Source organism: Psammomys obesus, unplaced genomic scaffold, assembly GCF_907164565.1.
Source record: "Psammomys obesus unplaced genomic scaffold, mPsaObe1.curated_primary_1811, whole genome shotgun sequence".
NCBI lineage: Eukaryota > Metazoa > Chordata > Mammalia > Rodentia > Muridae > Psammomys > Psammomys obesus.
In genome coordinates this window covers 4,991,492-5,017,227 of record NW_026596039.1, presented here as the reverse complement: position 1 = coordinate 5,017,227, position 25,736 = coordinate 4,991,492, and the positions used below count along the sequence as shown (strand labels likewise).

At 41.4% G+C, this 25,736-nt stretch overlaps 1 protein-coding gene across 4 annotated transcripts in view; it reads left to right on the top strand.

Annotated features, from left to right (window-relative positions):
* Arhgef12 (Rho guanine nucleotide exchange factor 12) overlaps positions 1-25,371 on the top strand; it is a 131,350-nt gene extending 105,979 nt beyond the window's left edge. For all 4 annotated transcript variants that reach the window (XM_055621723.1, XM_055621724.1, XM_055621722.1 and 1 more), the window contains 14 exons: positions 2,903-3,028; positions 5,187-5,301; positions 7,635-7,735; positions 11,094-11,171; positions 12,480-12,555; positions 13,025-13,192; positions 14,559-14,646; positions 15,319-15,405; positions 15,515-15,594; positions 15,853-16,086; positions 18,106-18,576; positions 19,328-19,644; positions 21,149-21,218; positions 21,735-25,371. In XM_055621723.1, coding sequence (XP_055477698.1) covers positions 2,903-3,028; positions 5,187-5,301; positions 7,635-7,735; positions 11,094-11,171; positions 12,480-12,555; positions 13,025-13,192; positions 14,559-14,646; positions 15,319-15,405; positions 15,515-15,594; positions 15,853-16,086; positions 18,106-18,576; positions 19,328-19,644; positions 21,149-21,218; positions 21,735-21,745 — 2,022 coding nt within the window. In that variant the 3' untranslated portion in view covers positions 21,746-25,371. The remainder of the gene's footprint in view (positions 1-2,902; positions 3,029-5,186; positions 5,302-7,634; positions 7,736-11,093; positions 11,172-12,479; positions 12,556-13,024; positions 13,193-14,558; positions 14,647-15,318; positions 15,406-15,514; positions 15,595-15,852; positions 16,087-18,105; positions 18,577-19,327; positions 19,645-21,148; positions 21,219-21,734) is intronic.
* The last annotated feature ends 365 nt before the right edge of the window (positions 25,372-25,736 follow it).

Genomic DNA, 25,736 nt, shown 5'->3' with positions numbered 1-25,736 from the left:
AATCAGATTATGTCAGAGGCAGTCCCTCTTCCCATTACTATGTAACCCACTTTGACATTGAACTGCCATGGGCTACATCTGTGCAGGGGTTCTAGGTTATCTCCATGAATAGTCCTTGGTTGGAGTATGAGTCTCTGGGAAGTTCCCTGTGTTCAAATTTTCTTGCTCTCCTTGTGGAGTTCCTGTCCTCTCCAGCTCTTACTATTTCCCACTTCTTACTAACTCTTATGTCTCCCAATGACTTTTTATAATTAATTATATCAACCTACTGAGTTCATCTAACGTTTCTCTTGTATGTATTTGGATGAACACTTGGGATTGGATAACCTTTAAGTCTCACATGTGGAGAAAACAGATTCTCCCTGTTTCAGTAACCATTGATTGCCTATAGCTCTTCATGTAAGGTAGGGGCTTTATGAAATTTCTCCTGCCTGTTTTGGCCTGTCAACTGGTAGTGTCATTCTATTAGTCTTGTTTAGACAACAATATTGTTGAGATTGTTTTCAATGCAGCGTCCCTGCAGTGTCTAACAGACACTCCCTAGCATTAGTGTCTGCCTGCTCTGACAGTCTGCCCCTGCCTTCTGTGATTTCCTCTGACTCTGAGGTATAAGGGTTGTGTTGTAAGTATACTACCTGGGACTGGGCGCCCCGCAGTCAGTTATTTGTTGCATTTTAACCACTGTGGGTCTCTGCAGTAGCCGCCATCTACTGCAAAAGATTTCTTTTTAATGTAAGGCAAGCGCTCTGCTCTCTGTGAGTAAAGCTTGGACGGGTATTTAGGAGACAGTTAGAAATTATGTTGTTTTAGTAAAATGGCAGCAGCGGGTTCTCCTAGGGTGGGTGGCTGCTAGCTACAGACAGTTGTGCAGGTTTACAGTGCTAGGCATGAGTTCCCACCTATCGATGGGCCTTCAATCCAATCAGACATCTGCTGCTTACCCCATGATAGAAGTGCCACTATTGTACCATGACTTGCTGGGCTCATCTTTACTGTGGTTTGTGGGCTTTACAGTTGGGTAAGGCTATTGATTGCTTTTATCCCATGGCGGCTTCCATAATACCTTCTTATACTCTAAAAGGTAGCCATTCTACTCTGACTATACCTGATCTCTGAGATATATATGTGCGTGTGTGTATATATATACAAATATATAAATATAAATATTATATTTAATTGTTTTATTTTATATTTATTATATTTATATTTAGGCATTATATATTAATTATTCACTAATATTAATGATTATATTATTGATTTATTTATCATATTTAACTATTTTAATTATATATAAATGAAAATAAATTTGTATGTAAATTATAGTCATATATACATGCTTATATATGTTTATATATACGTATATATAGAGAAAGAGAGAGGAAGAGCATGAGTGAGTGAGAGAGTTTAGAGAATTTTTTTCCCCAGTGTTGGTCCCTTAGAATCCTGTTGTTAAGTGTAACTATAAAGTTACTATAGAATGGCTGGGATCACAGCATTTTCTTTTATAAACCCAGACGTTCTTTGTTTTTCTAGTCCCTTCATAGGTAACATGACAGTAATTTTGCCAGTCTCATCTTTCAGCATTTCAGTGCTAGCGATTGAACATAGCCTTGTGGCTATGACACAAGTGTTCAACCACTGAATCACTTTCTTAGCCCGAATGTCCCATTCATAAGAGAATAACAGTACAGACTTTGACTAGTAACAGTATTCTTTTATTTAACCTATGTGAAGAAAATAATTCATCTACATATATACTATAAAAGAGCGTTTTAAAAAATACTTTTCTATAGAATAGTATTTTGGAAATGTAGAAGATTGTACGGAAAGCCCTCTTAGTTAAATACAAAGCAGTTATTTGCAAGCACAGAAGTGGAACGCCAGCTGTGACGTTACATATGTATAGTGCCTACCCTCAGGTCACTGAGGACAGTCGGAGTGTGAGACCAGCCTGGATTGCCTCGTCCAGTAGTTCTCATCCTGAGGGTCACGTGACGTTCCTTTGGGAGTCAAATGATTCTTTCACGGGGTCCCCTAAGACTATCAGAAAACATAGATATTTATATTAGAACTCACAACAGGAGCAAAATTACAGTTATGAAATAGCAATGAGACTAATTTTCTGTTGAGGTAAGTCACTACATCATTTAAGGAACTGTGTTAAAGGGTTGCTGCATTAGGAAGGTTGAGAACCATTCTAAAGCAAAAATAAACAAAGCAGAGGTGGTAATATAAAACAAAGTTATTTTGGCTTTTAAGACCACCTCATGAGTGAAGCGCTTGCTTCACCTAACCTCCAAGTTAGGGCATAAGTAAACCTATTATTACAAACTGAAATCTGCAAGTGAAAGATACTAGTAAAAACATAATGTGTATTTGCAAAAGAGTTCACAAGTTCATGGATCTATACCCAGGCCCCTTTACCCCCTGTACAGGTGAAACAGCAGGGAATTTACTTTTGTTTCCACTTTGCTCGTGATCATAGTGCATTTCATAATGAGTAGGAAAGAAAGCTACTAACAAGGGTTTTCTTCTAGAGCACTAGGAGTGTTCTTGTAAAGGTATCGGTCTACGAGAATGAAAGAATAATCTCAATCTCCAGGCATTTTGTGTTTCATATTCTCCAGATAGCAGCATTTCGTTTCTATTTTGGAAGCAGTGTACACTGAAAGGTGATATATTATTGTAAGTTACTGGCAGGAAAACATTGGCATATGGTCTGACGGTGTCAGGGTGAGTTCTTGAACTTGCACGGTTGATCCTGCGTGGACACACAACAGTCTGTCTCTTGTCCTTTGAGAGTGCTTCCTGGAATGTTGAAAGGACTATGGTTGTCTCTCATTTTACTTGGCCTCATGTATGCTCAGTATTTCATTCTCTTTGCTTTGCATTCTTGGCACAGTTCAGTGGACCAGGAGAGGAGAAGTTGAAACATGCTGCTGCTACATTCTGCAGTAACCAGCCTTTTGCCCTGGAGATGATCAAGTCTCGTCAGAAAAAGGATTCTCGATTCCAGACTTTTGTGCAAGTGAGTTGAGCAAGTTATATGACAAAAAAAAAAAAAAAAAAAAAAAAAAAAGAGCCACCAGTTTGGTATTAATTATGGAGTAAATGTGAGGAATTCTGACTTAAAATGCTCCTTTGTGTTAACATTAATTTTTCCCTTCATTTATGTTTTATGAGTGTGGTTGTTTTGCCTGTATATATATGACTGTGTATACATGCACAGTTCTGGGAGGCCATTGAATTTCCTGTAGCTGGAGCCAATGCCACATGAATGCTGGAAATAGAACCGGGGTCCTCTAGAAGAGCAGCCAGTGCTCTTAACCACTGAACGTCTCTCCACCCCTACCCAATATGTCAACATTTTAAGTGCTTTACATTGCCTCCTAAATTACTGAAAGGAATAGAGATGATTTTGGAATGATGAATAATAAAATATATATATATGAAGATTGAACTATTTGACATGGATATACACATTGTAGTCTTAATCAGGAAAAAGCCATATTCAGTTTTTTTGTGGTTTCAGCAAGCATTCTTCAGTGAACTATCTGCCTGCCTCTTTTATATTATAGCTTTTTGTGTTAAGGACTTACGAATTGCCTAGGCTCCTATATATGACATGTTGGCCTTGAGTTTACAGCCTGTGCCATCAAACATGACTCATATTCATGTGTGAAAATCATATTGTTCAGGATTGAGGTTTTTTGTTTTTTGTTTTTTTTTTGGTCAGGTTCAGGAAGATTGTAATAGTATTGGGATAGCGATAGAAATAGATATGAGTCTGGAACTGTGACCACTAGGACTTCTCCATTCACCTGCCTGTTTTATAAATAGTTATTTGGACACCATGCATTTATTTCCTATTGTTGCATTGTTAGACGACAGTCACAGTTTTTGTGGTTTAAGAGTATGGCTACAGTTTAACAGGTTCTTCACCCTTAGAGTTTATCAAATGTAGGATAGAGTTGCAATCCTCATTTGAGGCTTGTTTAAACCAATGCTTGGTTGATATATAATATGTTTTTGGGGTTTTTTTTTTTGTTTTGTTTTGTTTTCTGTAACTGCAAAATGAGGTTCTGCTCGCTTGCTTGTTGTCGGCTAGGAACTACCTTCTCCTGGGACGCCCTGTCTTTCTTCTTGTGGCGTCTTAGGCAGTTGACAGATGGATTTTTGCTTTTTTTCCAAGACAGTAGGATTCCTTCTCTCTGGTCCAGATTTCTTTTTAAAGTTAGGGGCTGAGAGATGGCTCAGTGGTTAAGAGCACTTACTGCTCTTGCAAGGACTAGAGGGATCCTAGCCCCTCTCATCAAGTCGGGCCCACCTTCCCTTTTTTTTTATTATATCAAAATTAAGTGATAGCAAACTAATGATAGAACAGACTTTACCTACTCTGAAGGGGATGGAATCACATATATCAGAGAATGGGAATCTTGAAGGACAGCATAAAGGTTTATATTTTTGTTACATAAAACCAGGTTCATTCATCTGCCACTGCTCTTTGCTAAAACAGCAAATTCGAATAGTTGTGAGAAACACTGGCCCACAGAGTCTGAAATATTATGTATTGGCACACTGAAGCTTGTAGACCTCTGATATGTGTATGAGTTGGCCTATCTAGACTAGTGATCCATTGTATTTACTGGGAGCGGTGGGTAATATGTTAGTAAATGAGGTTTTTTTTGGTTGTTTTTTGTTTTTGTTTTTTTTTTTTTTTAATGTTTTTCAGACAGGGTTTCTTGGTAGCTTTGGCTGCCCTCAGTCTCACTCTGTAGACGAGGCTAGCTTGAAACTCACAGAGATCTACCTGCCTCTGCCTCCCGAGTGCTGGGATTAACACATTAAATGAGCTTTTGATAGGCATGCCAATCAGAAAAATGTGCCTACATTTCTGAAAAGCAGGTTAAAGCCATGTACTACAAAAGCGTTTTTCATAGTTGCTTCCAGCCCTTGTTTAAAGATAAGCAAAACCATGCTTAGGAGCCTCAGGCTGCTGCTGTGATGCCATAGGAGAGGAGAACAGAAGTAGGGTGGACAGTGCTTCTCCTTTCTCTTTAGAAATGTATGGTCTAATCATCAAGACCTCCGTTACAGTGGACCCTTGTGGTAAATACCTGATGTGTATTTTGTAATTATTTCTCCCACTGTGCATTGTGAGCTGACTTCCTGCACTCTAATTTTAGGATGCCGAGAGTAATCCCCTGTGTCGTCGTCTTCAGCTGAAGGACATCATTCCCACTCAGATGCAGAGGCTTACTAAATACCCACTTCTTCTGGATAACATTGCCAAATACACAGGTATACACTCTGGCTGAAACAAAAGCAGGGGACTGGAGAAAGCTCAGTGGTATGTGCTCTTGCCAGGACCAGAGTTAGGATCCCAGCAGCCACACTCAGCAGCTCTCAACCACTGTAACTCCAGCTCCATGTGAGCACCCACATGTATAGACTCTGGAACACATACTCCTTTTTTTTTTTTTTTTTTTAAGTTAAGAAGAAAAACCAAGAATATATCCTGCTAAAGAAGTAATTTTTCATAGCATCCAGATGCATAGAATTGAGTTCTGCCAGTTGTATGGCAGACGTTTTCTGACAAGACATAGTGCCGTCTTTAGCCTGTTTGAACTGTGTCCTCTATTAGTAAATTTAGACATAGAGTTTGGTGTACTGTGGCACAAGGGCCACATTAAGGTCACTGCCTGGTTTTTATTTCTTTTGCTTTTTATTTTTTTATTTTTTCATTTTTCGAGACAGGGTTACTCTGCATAGCACTGACTGTCCTGGAACTCACTCTGCATACCAGGCTGGCCTTGAACCTACAGAGGTCCACCTGCTTCTGCCTCCCGAGTGCTGGGATTAAAGGCGTGCCTCACCCTGCCCAGCAATTATTATTTTTTAAAGACAAAGTCTCACAGAGCCCAGGTTCATCTTGAACGGCATAAGTAGCTGAAGGTGGCCGTGAACTCCTGATTCTCCTGTTCGTAACTCCTGGGTCAGTGCTTCTTAAGCTGTGGGTCACAACCCCTTTGACAAACCTCAGTCTCCAAAAGATATTTATATTCTGATTCATAACAGTAGCAAAATTATAGTTATGAAGTAGTAACGAAAATAATTTTATGATTGGGGCTACCACAGCAGGAGGAACTGTATTAAAGAGTCTCAGCATGAGGAAGGTTGAGGACCTCTGTCCTGGGATTGTGGGCATGCGCCCCCACAGCTGCATCTCACTGCCTGTTTTTGTCCGTGAGCTTCTGTTAGAGCACAGCACATCCAATCCATGTGTTTGCATACTGTTTTTCAGAGCTTTTGCACTCAGCAGCAGAGTTGCATATTTGGAACAGAGGTCATTTGGCCTGCAAAGTATATAGTAATTGTCGTCTGACCCTGTGTGGGAAAAATTCACCCATGTTTGTTTTAGCGTATATCTTTGTTTTGAAAAAGATCAGAGAGATGTTTGAAAGTACTTTTCAGAAGCAGAACGAATGCACTATCATTCTAGCTTCCTCATCTTGAAATGATTTTTTTTAAAGATTTATTTATTTATTATGTATACAGTATTCTGCTTACACGCCAGAGGAGGGCACCAAATCACATGATAGGTGGCTGTGAGCCACCATGTGGTTGACTGGGAATTGAGCTCAGGACCTTTGGAAGAACAGCCAGTGCTCTTAACCTCTGAGCCACCTTTCCTTGAAATGCTTCTAAGTTTGATGCCTCTAACTCCCGTTTCTCCTGCTTGAGACTAGGAATGCATATTGGGGATCACAAACTATGATGCCTGGTAGAATGTGGCTTTACATTTTACTCATTGAGTTTTACTCTTAGTGTATGTGTTCGGTGGTGGTGTCGCACTGTTGGAAGATTATGGCTTTGACTCTAGTTGGCAGTTGCAGAGGCGAGAGGGTCCTGTTTGTACAGCTTACAGAGGCCTTCCTTGGGAGGGCATAACACTGGGGTGCTAACACACCATACAAGGCATCACTCTTCCATCTAGGGTTCTGTATTATAAGACCTTCTTTCAGTTTTCATTTCATTCAGAACTGAGATTGACTTGCATTTTGCCCTTGTTAGGCAAGAGCTCTATTAATAAGCCACATTGCCAGTCCCTTAAAAAATTATTTTAAGCTGGCCAGTGGTTGCATATGCCTTTAATCCCAGCACTCGGGAGGCAAGAGGCAGGCAGATCTCTTTGAGTTTGAGGCCAGCCTGGACTACAGATTGAGTTACAGGACAGCCAGTGCTATACAGAGAAACTTTGTCTTGAAAAACAAAACACAACAAAAAGTATTTTGTGACAGGTCTTAGCATGTAGTCAAGGCTAGCCTCAAGCTTGTGATCCCCTGCCTCAGTTTTGTAAGTAAGTGTGCACCTCCAAACTTGCCTCTGTGGGATTTTTTTTTTCTTTTTAATATGAGAATGTATGTTTCCAGTGAGGATAATCAGAAATCTCACCTGTTTAAAGACTACCCAAATAGAGACTGTGCCATTGGTTTCAACATAGTATAAAAATGTCGAAGGTAATCTTCATACCCAATGTATATACACTCATTTGAATAAAATAAAATCTTATGAGTGTGTACATTTTCTTTTTTTCTAATTTTCTCTATCTTCTGTATTTTCCCCATTTATAGAATGGCCTCCAGAAAAAGAAAAGGTGAAGAAGGCTGCAGATCATTGTCGTCAGATCTTAAATTATGTTAATCAGGCTGTCAGGGAGGCGGAAAACAAGCAGGTAAGAAGGCAAAGCAAGATACAGGCAGGCATTGGAGAAAATTAAGTTAGCATATCTGAAATAACAAAGTATCATTATACATTGACGAGCAGGACAGATGTTTGCTACTAGAATAGTAGCTGGGTCCAGGTTGTAGAGATGCATTTGACTTCTGAGGGTCTCTAGCTCTCTCTCTGTTCATTTGTTCCTGTTTACCCAGCAGGTGTTTGGGGAATACATGTGGATGTGGAGGACTAAGTGCATCACAAAGTGGAGTTTGTTTTGTAAAAGCAGGAGATTACTGTGCTCATGTCTCATGTATATGTTACAGAGGAGAGCTTCAGGTGCTGTGGATGTCTGATAGGGCCACTCCTAGTTTGGAAACATCAGGTGGTGGCTCTCAAAGAGTATTTGAAGAGTTGACACTTGAACCACATATGCTCTGAACAAAGAACAAAAATGAACCAAAAACAATGTAAAGACCAAGCTAAATGCAGAAGGGGCAATATGAGAAATTAAAAGATTAGGTGAAGCTGGGCACAGTGATGCACGTTTGTAATCCCAGCACTCAGGGAGGCAGAGGCAGGCAGATCTCTAATTTGAGGCCAGTCTGGTCTACAAAGCGAGTGTAGGACAGCCAGGGCTATACAGAAAAACCAGCTTGAAAAACAAACCCCAGCACCAGCATGGCAGCTCACAACTGTCTGTGACTCCAGTTCCAGAGGATCTGACACCCTCACACACTCATACAAGCAGGCAGAAAACCAATGTACATGCAATAGAAATAAATCATTAAAAAAAAAAAAAGATTAGATGAGGATTGAATCTTATAGTGCTTTTCCTGCCATCTTATAGTGCTTTTCCTACTTGAATTTGTTTGAAGAGCAGTAGGACCTTGTTACGGAAGGCATGAATCAAACTTCCTCGTGAAGAGTGGATTAAGGAAGAAGGTGGTGGTTAAGGGAGTCCAGGTGGCAGTGGGAGATCAGCAGTGGCAGTGTAGAGCAAGGCGGGAAGTGGAAAGGTACTTATGAGCACAGTCAGCAGAACTTGTTGACTGAGAGAAGGACGTGAAGGGAGATGATGTCAAGAAGAAACATTTAGGTTTCTGGCTTGCACATGTGGATAGAGAAGAGGCATGGAGAAGCCACAGGCTTGTGGTCAAATTCAGTTTGGAACAGCAGGTAGAGATGTCTAGTGAGCGGTTTCCGATTTGAACCCAACTCTAATTAGATAGTGCACATAGAGAGGCTCTTTGCTTTCGTGGACATGGTTGTCATTTCTTAGGAAATGAGTGTGACAGCTTTATTGGAGAGGCTTTAGAGAAACTATGCCACTCAAAAGTGTTGTTTGGAGTGCAAAATGATGAAGCCGCAGGAGGAAATTTGTCAGTGTCTATTAAATTAAAGGGCCTGTGCCTGAGCATATGTCCTGCTGCTCAGCAGTTCTGTTTGTAGTGACTTACTGAAGAGAAATGAGGATGTACAAGAGTTTTTATGGTAGCTTTATTCATGGTCGCCCCAAACAGGAAACAGCTCAAGAATTCGGCAGGAGAGTAGGTAAACCAATTGTGGTGTACTCATAGAGTATAACTTAAAAAATTACCAGGGATAGACAGGAATGGACTTAATTAACATGATAATGAGTGAGAGAAACCAGACAGGAAAGAACACATATGCATAATGTTGTTTGTGTGAACTTGTAAGATACTAATGTGGTTTCTGATAGGAAAATAAATAAGAAAAAGAAAAGAATTGCCACTTTGGATGTAGTGCATAGATAAACTGGGAAGATGTATGGAATCTTCCTGGGACCATACTCATACTCCATGTATTAATAGTAGATAGAGTTGTACAAATGTATTGTTTGTCAGAATATGTGAAAAATACACTTAAAATGCATGCATCTTACTGTGTGTAAAGCTTAAAAAAGGAACCAATGGGGCTGGAAGACTTAGCAGATGAAGGTACATGCTGCCAAGGCTGACAACTTGGTTCAGTCCCTAGCAGCCACCTGCTGGAAGGAGAGAGCTGACTCTCCCATAGGCTTTCTCCTGACTGCCACATGAGGCCCCTGCACTTATACATACATGTATTTAGAACCTTTTATGGTGAAGAAAAATGCTCAAACTCTTTGAAACAATAGTTTTTAGAAACTTATCATACAGGTGTACAACATACATGATTAGATAACCTACATACATATCTATACAGGGGTACAAGATATATGACAAAAGCCATTTTGTTATAATTTCATTTGTTATTGCTAAACATTGTAGGTAACCTCAATGTCCATTAGTAAGGTGTAATCATAACTGGGTCACAGAGTTTGAAGCTTGAATTCTGTGTGATTATTTAAGAAAACAGAAATCTCTCTGTGGTACTGTAAGGTAATCTCCGAGATATACTAATAAACCCTATACACAGAGAAAAAGGAATACGAATGTGTCATTGTTTGCCTCTCTCTTGCTCTGAAAAAACATCGACCAAAATGATCTCGGCGAGGAAAGGGTTTATTTGGCTTATATTCCCATACTATAGTCCAGGAGCCTGGAGGTAGGAACTGAAGCAGAGACCACAAAGGCAGCTTACTGACTAGCTGCCATGGCTTGATCAGCCTGCCTCTTACACGGACCCAGGATCCACCTGCCCAGGGGTGGCACTGCCTACAGTGGGCTGGACCCTCCCACAGCATTATTAATCAAAACAGTGTCCACAGACGTGGCCACAATCTATGGAGACATATTCTCAGTTGAGGTTCCCTCTTCCCAGATGTGTCAAGTTGACAAAACACAAACAAAAAAGCCAATAATTAGCATACTTTATGAACAGATAAGAGGAGTATGTACTGGGGTACTAAAGGAATGCCAATATTATGTTTCCACATCTTGTTTTGAAAGGCTGTATATATACACATAACACACACGGAGACACTCATATACATGTATGTTCTCTTTGCATAGGATTTTCTCAAGTCACCCCAGAATTGAACCTCACTAACTGCTTCTTTAGAGAAAATAGGAGGGCATCAGGAGTGGGATGAGAATGCTTTTTTTATTATGTACATTATAGTACCTTCTGCATTTTTGTACTGTGTACATGGTTTATATATTAAAAAAATAGGGTAAGCTAACTAAGTGGTCACCAAGTTTGAAAAGATATAGAAGGGACAGCTGGAGAGGAGGGGGAAACTAGGAAAGTGAGTATCACCAGTGATGAGGGAAAGGTATGCTAAGGAGGAGAAGGTTGTCTGCCATGTCTGGTACTACAGTGACTTCCATAAAATGCAGATTAAAAGTCTCTGTAATGTGGAAACAAGGTCCTTGATGCCCAAAGCCTTAACCTTGGTTTCATTCTGTTCTGTTTTGTTTTGTTTTCAGCGCTTAGAAGACTATCAGCGTCGCCTTGACACCTCCAATCTCAAGTTGTCCGAGTACCCAAATGTTGATGAGCTCAGGGTGAGAGATGGTCCAGTCATAATTAAAAACATAAAGGCAAATGTACTGGAGACTTGGTGTGCAATTAACATCTCAGTGGGAATAGCCATCCTTGAAGGAGCTCTGCCTTATAGATTGTCTGCATTTATGACTTCGTTCTGCTTGTTGGATGTTTGATACCGTTGATGTGTCAAGGGTACTTTAATGTTTGTCACAGGAGCATTTTGTGAGAAACTGTAACTATGAGGCAGGAATTGTTAGAGGACTTGAGAACACTAGTTACTGGAATATGTTAGTTTGCTCTGTATTTTTACTGTTTACTGCAAGAACTTTTCAGATCACTGAGTAAAAATAATTTTTCTATGACACTTTTGAAAAGCATAAGGGTTGAAACCAATACAGGAATAGATAAATATTTGCTTTAATATTAGTAACCTTTTTAGTATATTAAGTGTTTTTTTTTTTTAAATTACTGGTTCTCTGATGATTTTGGCAGATTTATTTAATATCTATTTAAAATAAACTTTTAGCTAGGTATGGTGGCACACTCTTTAAGCCCAGCACTTGGGGGGTAGGGACAGGAGGATCTTTGAGTTTGAGGCTAGTCTGGTCTACAGGGTAAGTTCCAGGATAGCTAGGGCTACACAGAGAAACCTTGTCTGAAAAAAAACCAAGATAGATAGATAGATAGATAGATAGATAGATAGATAGATAGATAGATAATAAAATAAACTTGTATGTCATAAAATAATTTTATCAAAAAGCATGCTTATGTATTTATTCCCTTACTTCCAAAGAATGAGAATTCCCCTTGAGATGCTAATGCTAAAACATGGCTCTTTTACTAATAAGTAATTTGCTGGCAGAGACGGTACTTGGCATTCTCATAACAAATGCTGTCCTTTAGAACTTTCTTTGGGAGGTTGGAGAAATGGTTCAGCAGGTAAGAGTGCTAGGGATTAGAGTTCTAGAACTCAAATGTCTTGTTCAGATGTGAACACAGCATTTATTTGGTTTATTGCAGCTAGGGTGTGAGGGTCTGTGGTGGCTCTTTGCAGTGCCATGCATGAGCTCATACTCATCCTGAAGGGGGTTTGGAGAGAATACTCATGAATACTTTTCTGTAAGATGCTTCTCTTTAAGAAGGCTTTGTGCAGGCTGTTTTAACATGGACAGCTCATTTTCAAGACAGGTAGCAATACTGTAGCTGAATATAAACGATACCTTTTATATAAAGACTTTTGAAAAGATGCTAGTTTTACTGTCTGTAGCCCCACTGATGAATTACTCTTGGAAGTAATTTGTGTATAATTCTTTTTACTTTGGCAGAATTTGGATTTAACAAAAAGAAAGATGATTCACGAAGGGCCGTTGGTTTGGAAGGTGAATAGAGATAAAAGCATTGGTAAGTCTAGTGTTCCTGTCAGTTGTGGAGAGGGCGGAGAGGACAGAATAGGAAAGTCCACCAGTGGGAAGCAGAGTCATTGTTGACAGTGAACTAGGAGAGCTCTTCTGCAGTATGTGGACACTGACAGGAGACTGCTTGTGTGTTTGTTGTGGTGAAGTGGAAAGCAGGTTACATACTCATTTTGGAATGCAGTGGAAAACTATCACAGGTCAGTCATGTTTCCGTCATCTGTCTACTGAATCTTTGAGTCTTCTGTAAGCTGGTAACTTTCAGGTTCTTGCAGTGAGGGAGCATTATTTTTAAATTCTTGTAATTCTCAGATCATATTCCCACAAAACAAACTAAAACAAACTATTCAGTGTAATTGAAGAAGATAGTTTGCAAATCTGTTTTTAAGATTAGCCAGGTTTTCCAGAAATAATTTCCTTTGCCACCTGACTTTAAATTTCTGCATTTTCATTCCTAGATCTTTATACACTGCTGCTGGAGGACATTCTTGTACTGCTGCAAAAGCAGGATGACAGGCTGGTGCTAAGGTGCCACAGCAAGATTCTGGCATCCACAGCTGACAGCAAACACACTTTCAGCCCTGTCATTAAGCTGAGCACAGTGCTGGTTCGACAGGTGGCCACAGGTGAGGAGTGTGTCTACTGAAGGACGGGAGCTTCTGAGTCACTGTGAAGTGGTGCAGGGTCTTCAGGTGTTTAAGCAGCACAGTCGACACCAATGGTTTTCTTCGTATGTGTAGGAAATTTGAATGAAATTTGTCTATTGTTTAGGTATTGAATTGAAATTTTACACCTTCAAATTATTTAAGGCAGCAAGGTTGTTTCAGTGGTTTCCTGCACTTGAAAATTTAAGTATGCTTACCTTACTTTGATGTTTGCTCTACATTCAGATTGGTGGTAGATAGCAGAAAAGGTGTGCATGCTTTGAGGGTAACCCCAGTGAGAAGGCTGTCATTAAAACGCTGTGTTTGTGTGTTGGGGAGAAAATTGAAAATTGAAGAGGTGGATAAATGTATTTCTTGTTTTAGTTTACTCTTATTATTTTGTGTGCGGGTGTTTTGGCCGCACATATGTCTGCGCATCACATGCGAGCCTGATGCCCTTGGAGGCCAGAAGGCATCAGATTCCCCTAGAACTGGAGTTATAGATGGTTCTGAGATGCCGTTTGGGTGCTGAGACCCAGGGCTTTTAATTATTGAACCATCTCTCCAGCCCTGAATATTTTTTTTTTCATCAGCTTAGGTTGGCAAGCTATAGTTTAACTGTATTATGATGAGCTCCTTTAAAATGTAATTTTATTTTATATAAAGTTAAAATATATTTAAACTTTTTTGTTTTTTATAAGTTCCATAAATGCTTATAGTAAGTTGCATAATATTTGTAAACCCTTTCTGCAGTGTTCTCCAAATACTTTTAACACTGTAGAAATATAGCAGTTTAAAATAAATTTGAAAGGAATAGCATTGGGTTCAGCAGTATAGGGGGTGTGTGTATAGAATCATAGGCTTGTTAGAACTCCAAAGCACATTCCATTTGGACAGGTCACCACGTTTATAAGATAGCACTTCTGAAAAACCAATTATTTTATGTTTAAGAATTTCATGTATGTATATAATATAAAATTTGATTAAATCCTCTCTATTTTCTCTCCTACTTTTCTCCCTATCCCCTCCCTTACTTTTCTGTTCCAACATAATATGTTCTCTCTCTTTTTTAACCCACTGAGTCCAAGTAATTTGAATTTTGACTTACTTTTGTTTCTAATTAAGTACTGTGTTGACTTTTATAAACATTGTTTATTTAAGTTATAGATAATGTAGCTTATAGTAATTTGTACAAAATTTAAATTTATAAAGTTTTTCAAAGTGAATATATGTAACATTTATCTAAATTAAGATACAGAATATTAAAATCTGCATTTGGAAATATCTCATGGTTTTCTTGGTCACAGTGGTAGAGTGAATTTTGTTATTTTGTTTTCTTCTTTTCTAGATAACAAAGCCTTATTTGTCATCTCTATGTCAGATAATGGAGCCCAAATTTATGAATTGGTAGCACAGACAGTTTCTGAAAAGACAGTGTATGTATGAGATCTAATTACCTTTTTAAAATTGATATTGTATTATCCACGGTATAAATGTTTCACAAACTTTGTTTTTTTAAGACTTACTTCATTGTGTGTGTGTGTGTGTGTGTGTGTGTGTGTGTGTGTGTGTGTCTGTGCACATGTGTGCAGGTGCCTGCAGAAGCCAGAATTGGGTATCAACTTCCCAGAGCTGATGTTACAGTGCTTGTAAGCTGCCTTGGGTAGGTGTTGGGAACTGAACATCTGTCTTCTCGAAGAACCATGGGTGCCCTAACTGCTGAGCTGACTCTCCAGCTCACAGACTTGCTTTCATAATAGGATTCTGAAAACCACTATAGAAATCAAGTACTTCCGCTTGTACACTTTTGGGAACATTCCTCTAAGAATTGGTTTCTTTTGAGATTGAAGTTTTTATTTTCATTTTATGCTACTAAAAGTAAATTTTCTTGAGGAAAAAAAATCTCAGAAGTGCCAAGTTAATCTTTTAAATGGGTAATGTGCTCATGGTAGATTTTTCTTTAAAGTATATTTTAGAATTTCTGAGGAGTGGTGCCACAATAAAGATGTTCTCTGGTGGCATAGGTGTCTCGTCTCTTTTGTTCTGGGAGTAATTACGGCTGTTTCTGCTTTCCTCTTGTGTTCTGGATCCCTTTCACACCCCTGAAGCTGGCAGGACCTCATCTGTCGAATGGCAGCATCTGTGAAGGAGCAGTCCACAAAGCCAATCCCCCTCCCACAGTCACCACCGTGCGAGTAAGTGCCCCCATACTCTTGTCAGGAAGATACGAGCAGCTCCTCACCTAAGTGCCATCAAATTTGGGCATCTTCTGAAGCTTAGGAATTGTTTGTTTCTTTTCTGCAGAGGAGACAATGATGAAGAAGAACCATCCAAGTTAAAAGTGGAGCACCACGGTCTTTCAGTTGCTGGTCTGCAGAGTCCAGGTAAGCTTCCCAGACAGTAAGAAGGATAAAGCGTGTTACCCACTGAGAGGAAGGCTCTGTACCTGCCCAGCCATGTACATCGCAGATGCTGCCTGTGAGCCCTCTGTGTGCCAGTGCAGCACTGCTCTGTGCTGTGCGCCTTCCCCAGTGCATTCACTGTAGCTTATGTGGGTTACCTCTGGCCCCAACATCAATGTTCCGTGTTGAAAATGAAATGTCTGTTAAAGTATACTCTACCTTTTCTGTTCCACTGGACAGACAGAGTTTTGGGATTAGAATCTCCCTTAATTTCATCAAAACCTCAGTCCCATTCACTGAGGACCCCTGGCAAATCAGAAGCAGAACATCTCTTTGTGACCACTACACAATTTGCAAAGGAGCAGCATGCAAATGGGACACTCAAGGAAGGTGATGGTGTTTACCCAGTTACAGTCCCAGATCCACACTTGCCTGTGTCAGAGGAGCGCTGGGCGTTGGATGCACTGAGAAATTGTGAGTTTTATTCACAGCTCTTGGAGATACTGAGTACCAGGGCTGTGTGATGTATTGGAAAGCCTTTTAGAGAGAAAAAGCAATAGATTTTTGTGAAAAATATACCAGTCTAAACTATGATTGTTTTTGTTTTTGTTTTTCCCTCGTCAAGAAATTTATGGTCCAGTTGAGAAAATCATCAGAAACCCCACTGACACTTTTTAAAAGCAAACATTCTAGGAATGTTCAAAGGTGTCTAGGTTGGCGTGGTCAGAGAAGGGAAGCAGCAGATAGAAAGGCAGATGTGCCTGTTATCTTGAGAATGATTAATATGGAAATAAATGTGTAGAGTAGAACAATTCAAAGATGATGGTAGGACCAGGTGCACACGCAGCAACCACGGGGTGCCCAGGGGTCAGTGAGCAGAACAGCGGGCCCGTGTGGGCTGTGTCAGCCATTGCGGGCTGTGTCAGCTGGAGGAAACAGAAACAGGAAACAGACTGAGGAATCAAGAAGATGGGCTGAGGAGTCTCACTGTCGTGAATTTTAAATACCAGACTGCACCTTCCATATTTGATGGGCAGACATCGCAGAATTTTAGGAGCTTTTTCTTATTATACACGCTTTACATTTGTGTGGAGATTTAATATTCTTCATAATGGCTTCTAATATGCATGTGTTCATGGGTGTGCACACGTACACACACACAAGCACACATACACCACCCTGTTTGCTGCCGCTCCCCAGCTTCAGCCTTGTTGGGAACCACTATTGCAGATGGGACGACCCCACATCTCTCAGGCACAGTGAGGTGGAGAAAGTCCAAGAATAGTTGCTTCAGGTACAGAGAACCATGTGAGGTTTTAAAGCTAGGTATGATGGACAAAGCTTAAAAATCTGTCTTAAGGCTGCTCAGGGATTTCGATGAAAAAAGGCATGGAGTGGCGCCCTTACCAAGTCAGCTGTTAACAGCCATTAAGCTCAGAGTTGACCGGGTTGAGAATAGAATAAGTGCTAATAAGTGAGTCAGGAGTCTTAGAACACTTGACTTCTGTGGATGTGAGGCAAAGGAAAGGGGATTTCTAGTGACAGTTTCAGTGCTTTTCTGAGAATCAAGAGCTGCACAGACCACTGGGCCTCCCCGCCTCTGGCCTTTTCCTCTACTGTTCAGACTACGTGCTTCACCTTAAAACATCATGGTCCAGACAGGGAGTGGCAAGCCATCTCAGGAGGGATGGTTGTGGGAGGTGGCGTTTTAGGGCTGGCATTTTGGGGAGAGATCAGGTGCTTGAGAAAGGGAAAGATTTTCTTAGACCTGATCTCTTTATTGGAGATGCAGAGGGGAAGCCTGTGGTGGAATCAGGAAGTTGTAGTTATTAAAAATCTCATTTATTCTTGATTCTCCTGAAGTGACAGACTTAGTGATGTCTGGTAGTTTAATGGCATGGCTCTAGAACTGTCTTCACCTGCATGAGTTTGGCATACGCTTAGCCTAGGGGTCAATTGGATCTTTTATCATCCTAAAGAAGCTGTGCCACTAGTAAGGTAATTTAAAAAAATTTTAATGAATGCTTACTTTTGAACATACATATACTACTACCAAATGATTGTAATTGAAGTTTATTATACAATTGTATTGCTGTCATCATTATGAGGATTATTAGAAAAAGATAATGGCTATACATAGTCTACTCTTGAGAAGAAAAAGCATAATCTTTAGCTTTGCTGGCCTAGCTAAAGCAGAGTTGGTGCCTGGTGTTAAGTGTATTTAGGACTTTTAAATAGGAAGACCCCCTATTCAGAATGCTCAACTCTGGTCAGGTGTAGTATAATTTGGCTGTTATATAGAATGTCATATTTTTTATTGCATTTTTCAAGACAAAATTGATTGTATAGGATTAATATCTTGGTTGTGTATTATTAAGGTATGATCTTGGTTTTAGAGGGGACTGGAAATTCAGCTGCCTGATTTCACCTGGCATTGAGGCTGTGGTAGTTAATTTCCCCTTCTTTTTTCCTCCTTTTGCCCTGACTCTTCAGTGGGCTTGTTGAAGCAGTTGCTGGTCCAGCAGTTAGGTCTCACTGAGAAGAGCACTCGGGATGACTGGCAGTCCTTCTCAAGATATGGGCCAGCTTCTGAAGAGCTACAGGCAGACAGTGGCATCCAGGACTCTGAAAATGTTAAGGCTTGTCATGCCGGGGAAGGACAGATGCTTTTTAAAACTGGAACTGGTGACGTTACAATTTGTGACAGTCCACGGACTTCAACTGAATCTTGTGGTGCACAGGATTCAGTGATACTGGCATCCCAAGACAGCCAGGCAAGTAACATTTTAGTAATGGACCACATGATCCTGACCCCAGAGATGCCTACTGCAGAGCCAGAAGGGGTTCTGGATGACAGTGGAGAGCACTTTTTTGATGCCCGTGAAGCACATAGTGATGATAATCCATCAGAAGGTGATGGAGCAGTTAAAAAGGAAGAGAAGGATGTTAATTTACGCATCTCAGGCAAGTGGCTTCCACATTTCAACTTTGATTCTGATTATTGTAAAATGTCTTCTATGCTGGAATGGATGTTTTGGTATCTAAGTTTGTGTGTGTATGTGTGCAGTGTTTATTCCTTCATACAGTAAATACTGAATCTATTCTCTGCCAGACCCTGTCATAGGGGCTAGAAGATTGTATAGTGAAAAAATGCCAGAAATTTCATTGTTCCTAAGAAGCCTAAGTGCCTGAAGGGAAAGAATTATGGTAAATAAGAAAGCAAATGGTAAAGGTCAGATGGTCAGAAGCATTAGGAAGCAAATAAAGCCAGCTGCAGCCAGGGTAGAGAGTAGAGAGAGCAGATGTAGTGGTGATCAGTCTAAGCAGAAACCGAAGTGCAGGGAAAGGCCACGTGGATTCCTGGGTATGGTGCTCAGCGGTGAGCACAAGCACACCATACTTTGTAGTTAGGGGATGCAGGGTGGGAGGAAGCGACAGGAGCCCAGGAAGGGGTATTTGGCAGGTAGTCAGGTTGTCATGTAAGGACTTTGTGATTTAAGCTTTAAACTCTGGAAACTCTGACTAATATGAAGTTATTCAGAAACTAATATGAAAGTTTGCTAAGCTTGGCTTTAATCCGAAATAAATTCTGGTGGAGTTAAAACTAAACGTGGGAGCTGATGGTTCCCCCACCATAGTAGCTTTTCAAGTTGTCATATGACCCCGTTCTGATGCCAGTGCTAATCTCATCAAACTGACCTGTCTCCACCTATAGGAAACTGTTTGATCCTTGATGACTATGATGCAGTGCAGGAGAGCTCCACAGATGAGGAGGTTGCCTCCTCGTTCACCCTGCAGCCTGTGACAGGCATCCCTTCAGTGGACTCCACCCACCAGCAACAACATTCCCCTCAGAATGCTCATTCTGATGGGGCAGTTTCACCATTCACCCCAGAATTCCTGGTCCAGCGACGCTGGAGAGCTATGGAGGATGCTTGTTTTGAGATCCGGAGTCCCTCTTCTTGTACAGATTCTCAAAGCCAAATCCTGGAGTACATTCATAAAATAGAGGCTGACCTTGAACATTTAAAGGTATGCCACGTTTCAGCCTCCATAGCACTTGATCCTAAGTACACAGGTAGCAGAGTACAAGTTTGGAATGATGGAATCCTGGTGTCCACCGACAGTCCAGGTTCTATATCTATTTTTATTTTCTTTAATCACTAATCATGAATAGGCCTGGGTAAGAGCTGCTGTTCACATTGGTTGTCTTGTGACAGATTACAAGAACGGGAACAATTGTAGGTTTGTAGCTAGCTACGTTTGATGGTGGTGGTGGGGTTCTAACTTTTAGGAACTAGAAGTACTTGGGACAATTGGTCCATCTTGTAGGATGACATGGGGTCAGATAGGTGCGCTTGCATGGTTGTGAATCAGGCCAGGAAACACTGTGACCTGCTGTAGCTTGTTAGTTATATGTGACTCAAAAAGTAGTGTTGGTAGTTTCCCAGAGGCTGTGACAGGGAGAAATGGACTCCAGTGGCTTTTGTTACTCAGTGAAGCTTTGCAAATTGGTAGGGAAAGACATCACCATGCTGGTTTCTATGAAAGGACTCTTTTGTTTTATTTTTTGTTTCTTGAGACAGGATTTCTCTATGTATCCTTGGCTGTCCTGGAACTCACTCTGTAGACCAGGCTAGTTTCTCAGAGATTTGCCTGCCTCTGCTTCCCTGAGTGCTGGGATTAAAGGTGTGCCCCACCACTGCCTGGCTGAAAAGAAATTATTTTCATATAATATATTTTGAACATAGTTCCCCTTCTCCTAACTTCTCCCAGATCCTCCCTGCCCCACCATCCATCCAACTCCATACCTTTTCCCTCTCTCTCTTTCTCTCTTTACAAAACAAGCAGGCAAATTAAAAAATAAAACAAAAGGAAAACAAATCAACCAGAATAAAACAAAACAATAAACAACAAAAAAAAAGAAAAAACATGAAAAACAGGTACACACAAACACAGATAGACAAACACACATAGACACACACACGCAGACAAAACCCATAACATCCCAAAATTGGAAACCGTATGTGTAAGCGGAAGAACAGTAAGGTAAAGACGTTGGCACTGGGTAGACACAGCTGCTAGAGCTCATCCTTTTTTTTTTTTTCATGACATTTAGTTGGGAGATACGGTGTTCTTAGCTCAAGACCTGTCTCCCTTGGTTTTTCTTTCAGCTCCACATAATAGAATTTTTTTTTTTAATTTAATTTCACGTACTGTCATTATGTGGCTAGCAAGGCAAGCGTATCTAAGAGGCCTCTGTGTTCATCTGTCACATGGTATGGGGCCGTTTTCTGGGTGACGTCCTTTACTGGGGGGCGACCACCTTTCCTTGCTCCTTGAGTGTTTCACACAGAAAGGTGGTCACTCAGCCAAAGGGAGTGTGCTTCCTTCCTCACTAGCAGCCTCTTTGGTGGTCAGCGGTAATGGTGAAATTGGGGGCCGTGGACCTAGAACACAGAGTACCTTTATTCCCATTTTCAACTAAATTTTATTTTTCTTGTGCCATCCCCATGAAAAATCTTTGCTGTTACAGAAGGTGGAAGAAAGTTATACCCTTCTTTGCCAAAGGCTGGCTGGCTCAGCCCTCCCTGACAAGCTCTCAGGTACGTAACATGGTGGGCTCATCCTGCCTAACACTATACTGGATATGTGATTTATTATTCTTCCACATGAAAACCTATGATTTCATTTCTGTCCTGTCCTTAAAAAGCACTTGTTTCTAAGCATCTTGTGTCTATAAGTCTGCTGACTCTGCCCTTCCTGCTCTCGGAAGAGCTGTGGTTGGTCCCTGTGCCAGCTGATTCTCTCTCTGCAGCTTCTCCAGGCTGAAGAGTGGAGGGAAGCTGGCAACCCAAAACTCACTAGAGCCTGAGCTGCGCTGCTGCTATGGCTGCAGCTCCTGCTCCCTCATGAGGAGTCCTGCCATATAAGGGCTTATGTGGCCCTTGGCTACAGCTAAGCCTGTGTTCAGTGTGCAAGGTCATACTTAGTGGCTTGTGCAGTTTGAGGTTATATTTCCTGATGTCAAACTGAACAAGACTCTGCCTGTGGTTTGCATACATGTTCTTTGCAATGTTAATTTGCTCTTAACTGAGTTTCTACGTCTTCATTCTTCTCAGATAAAAGTTAGAGCCCCGTGTCCTGGAGGTGACTGCAGGTTGTTGGATTTTGAGTGTTGACCCTGTATCAACCACATCCCGGCTCCAGTGTGGACACAGAGAGAGTGTGACAGAGGATCTGCCTGGAACCACCTGGGCTCAGCCGTGCCCCAGGGTGCCCCACGTGGGACTAGTTCTTCAGTCTGGCAGCTGCACAAGTCTGTCAGTGAGGGAATGTCAGTTCTCTCACTCTCCTCTCCTCACTATCAGAAATGCATTTTGATTCAGAATAAAAACCAAATGTATAGAGCTTTGGGTGTAGGATATGAAATTGTATGTAGGTAAGAAAAAGAGAAAATCAGATGTATTTATTTGACTTCATTCCGTATTTGAAAGCACACTTTAATTTTTACTTTGCCTTGTTTTGTTTTAATTGAGTAGTGAGAGTTTTTCCCTTTGTATTTAGCACACCCAAGAATCAACTGTTTCTGAGGCTAAGGTCAGGCAGGGGTGGGGAGGTTAGTAGACAGGCAATGCAGAAGAGGAGAGAGGAGTGCCTGGCTTCACTAACCCTAACCCAGCCCTTCTGTGCAGAAGGCTGCCTTCTGAGGGTCATCTCAGAGGTGCTGCATGACTCCTGTGTGCGGATGACAGAGCTGTGTGCTGTCCGGGTGCTCAGAGCAGGTGGACCTCCTCCTACCCTGCGGCCAGCATCTTGTCCTGGGTCCTACCCCAGTTAACAGGAATCCTCAGTACTCTAAATGGCAGGCACTTGAACATGGGTGTATTTCCTTTGTTGTCTTTTCTATTGGTAGTTGGGATCTGGGAGAGAAGAAAACAAATTTTTATTTTCTTGATTATAAATTTGTTATTCTTGGTATTGTTGCATTTGTATAATTATACATTGGCACTTGTATGAAATATCCCCTGCAGAGTGAGCAGGAAATAGGAACAAAGAGATGGAATGCTTCAGTGGTGGTGGGGTGCTGTGGAGGGGTGGGGTGGGGTGGGAGAAGAATCTGAGAAGGTTTTCGAAACTGAATCACTACTGAGTTGAACCATGGCTGTCACTAGCCACGGGTACTGCTGATGATAAGGCCAGTAAAAACTAGTACCTGGACGGTTGACTCTAATTGTTTGCACTGATGGTGCCAAAGGGCTCTGAGTTACACACAGAGCCGAGGGAGGGCAGAGGAAGGCAGGAAGGAGAGTCGCTTGCATCACATCACTGCAGAGTGCTTTCTCTGACCTCACTGCCACAGCCCTGTCTTCATGGCGCTGGGACTGGCTTTGGGAACAGGGACCAGAGGTGAGCAGTGCAGACACCCAGGTGCTGGTGATAGCTGCAATGTGGGCAGCACCTATGGGGTTAAGCTAGTCAGAACTGTGCCCTGAGAACTCCTTAATTCTGTTGCCCTTCACTGGTTTTCTTTGTGCATTTGGTAAATATATTTTTGGACTGTTCTGTTAAAAAAAATTTTGTCAAATCTAAATTCTGTTAATAAACAAGGAGTTCGTGTGTTGTGCACATCTTGCAGGAGGGCCCTCTGAACTGTGGGGGGCAGTTAGGATGTAGTTTATCCTCCCCTCATGTTCCTCACACACAGAGGAAGCTGTCACCCAGGGTGGTCCCCAGCTGCTTTTACGAACACCTCCACAACTTAACGTGCTCATCTGTCTGGGTCCGTATTCCTGTTTCTGCCCTTGAGAACTATACGTCTTGTAGGTCAATCCACTTGGATCCCTGTACCTCATCTACAAATGGGAATTGTATTTTGAGTCATAGGTCAATCATAACTCAAAATGGGCTTTGAAATTTTGAAGTAGAACCTAATATATAAGTGAAGACCAAATGGTTACGTTGTCTTCCAGGCAGCCTCTTAACACTAACTACATCATCAGGAGATCCAGACGGCAGTGTTCTGGCTTCAGACACTCAGTCCTTCCCTGGCTCTCTAGCACAGCTCAGCCTGAACTCTCTTCTGTTGTTTGCTTCCCTTTCCTGTCAGAGTTACAGCAGGGCTAACTGGAAAGGTACTTTGGCATTGCTCCAGTACTTCCAAATAAATGCATATCATTATATCTTCAGATGAAACCTCAAAATGAAGTGACTTCTGGAAAACAAAAACAAACCACTTTTTGAGAGTTCTTTTTTTTTTTTTTTTTTAAATCTTAACAGCCTTACTTCTTGCCTGCACCCTCCCTCTCTGGCCTCCCGTGCCTTCCATTTCATTTAGGCCATCAGAATCACATCCCTTTGGCTTTGACATTACATTTCCCTTCCCTGGTGGTGACAGCAGGTATTCCTCCTGTTCTGGAACAAGGTGGTCATTGTCATAGTTCTCTCAAAGAAAGTGCAAAGTGCTTCAGCTCTGAAGAGTACTAGGCAAGCGAAGGGGCTCAGCATTTTCTGCAGAGCCAGAAAGCTATGTGTGCTGTGGGTACAGCCCATGACACTGCTCTCTCCTGAGCTTAGTGGCTCTCCTGTCACTAAGTGGCAGATTACATGTGGAGTATCTCCCTTTCTGAGAAGAGACCCGATCAAGCCAAACGGTAAACCCTGCAAGTACTGTAATTTAAAGAATGGCTTTGGCCTTCGCCATGTATAGTTTCAAAGCAGCTAAGTGGACTCTTGGAGTTCAGCTGCTCTCACAGCCTAAATTTTAACTATTTATTGTATCACATGGCAAGTTATTTCATGAGTATTTTTGCCTTTGTTTTTCCCAAGCAATTTCTAATGGCCTCTAGAAAAAAAACAAGCCCCCTTTTAGAAAGTGTTTTGTCTTTTTGTCTTTTGGGGAGGGAAGAAGAGAAAAGTTTACTTTGCCTGATTTTTTGAATCAAAAAGCTTTAAGTATGCCTCCTATGATGCAGCCAGTCACTTTCCACCCTGCCCGGCACTGGCGATGGTCTGCCGCCTGACACCCATGCTCCGCCCAGTCTGCTGCAGCTGGTGTGGGGTATGGCTTGGAGCCACACAGGCTTGCTCTGGACATCCTTCCCTCCATGTCGCAGAAGGCACCCTGGGACCTTAAACGACCAAGTTTAAGACCTTGCAGAAGTTTCTGTTTTGTAGATCATGGTTTCATTGGTTTGACATTTCACCCTCGTTTAGCGTGGTCTGTAAAATTGTTCTTTCTTTAAGAAAGGAGCTCTCTTGTTCTGTTTGCCTTCCCCATGGGTACTGAGGGTTTGGATCATACATTTATCAGGAAAAGGGGGCCTCCTCAAAACCAGTCCCTTCCAGCCGTTTCCAGGTGCCACCCGCTAAGCAGACGTACAGCATGGCGACCGTAGTGTGCACGCTGTTGGTGGTTTTGAATGGGCCTCTTCCCACTAGGATGTCTCACTTTCCTGGTTCACCATACAATCATGTGCTCTTTAACAGAAATCGCTTTTAAGAGAAATCTGGAACTATCTTAAAAAAAAAAAACCTTATTAATAATCATGTATTTTTACTGATCACATTTTGAAATGCCTAAAAGACTTTATTGCTCTAATTATCCAGATGCACCTTTGTAAAAAAAGCTCTTTTATGAATTAGCTGATAAGGCTGTCTGTTTCTGGAACAAAATATTGGGTCATCTAAAACTTTCTGTTTTCTGGGGTCTGGGAAAATAGAAAATAAGAGTTCAAATATTAAATAAGCTTAAAAGAACCGAGCATGTGGCTTTTTCTTTGTATGTATTCCTACCAATTTGACTTCTGCCAGTTGTTGTTTTTGAGGTGGGGTCTCATCATAGGCTGGCCTCAACTGAGCTCTTCCTGCCTTTACCTCCCAAGTGCTGAGATCACAGGTGTTCACCACCACACCTGTCTGTCAAGTTATTTTAAAGACATTCAGTCAACAAGGAGCCAGTAACTCATCTTCCTGCCAGGGACACTCGAGCCCTTCCTCCTGCTGGTGGCTCCTTCACTGTGGAGACCCTGTGGAGACTAGTCTTGTGGTCCCTGTGAAGTGTGACCCTCCATAGCAGTACGAGCAGCTGCCATTGCCCGAGAAACGAGGCAGCCTTGTCCCTG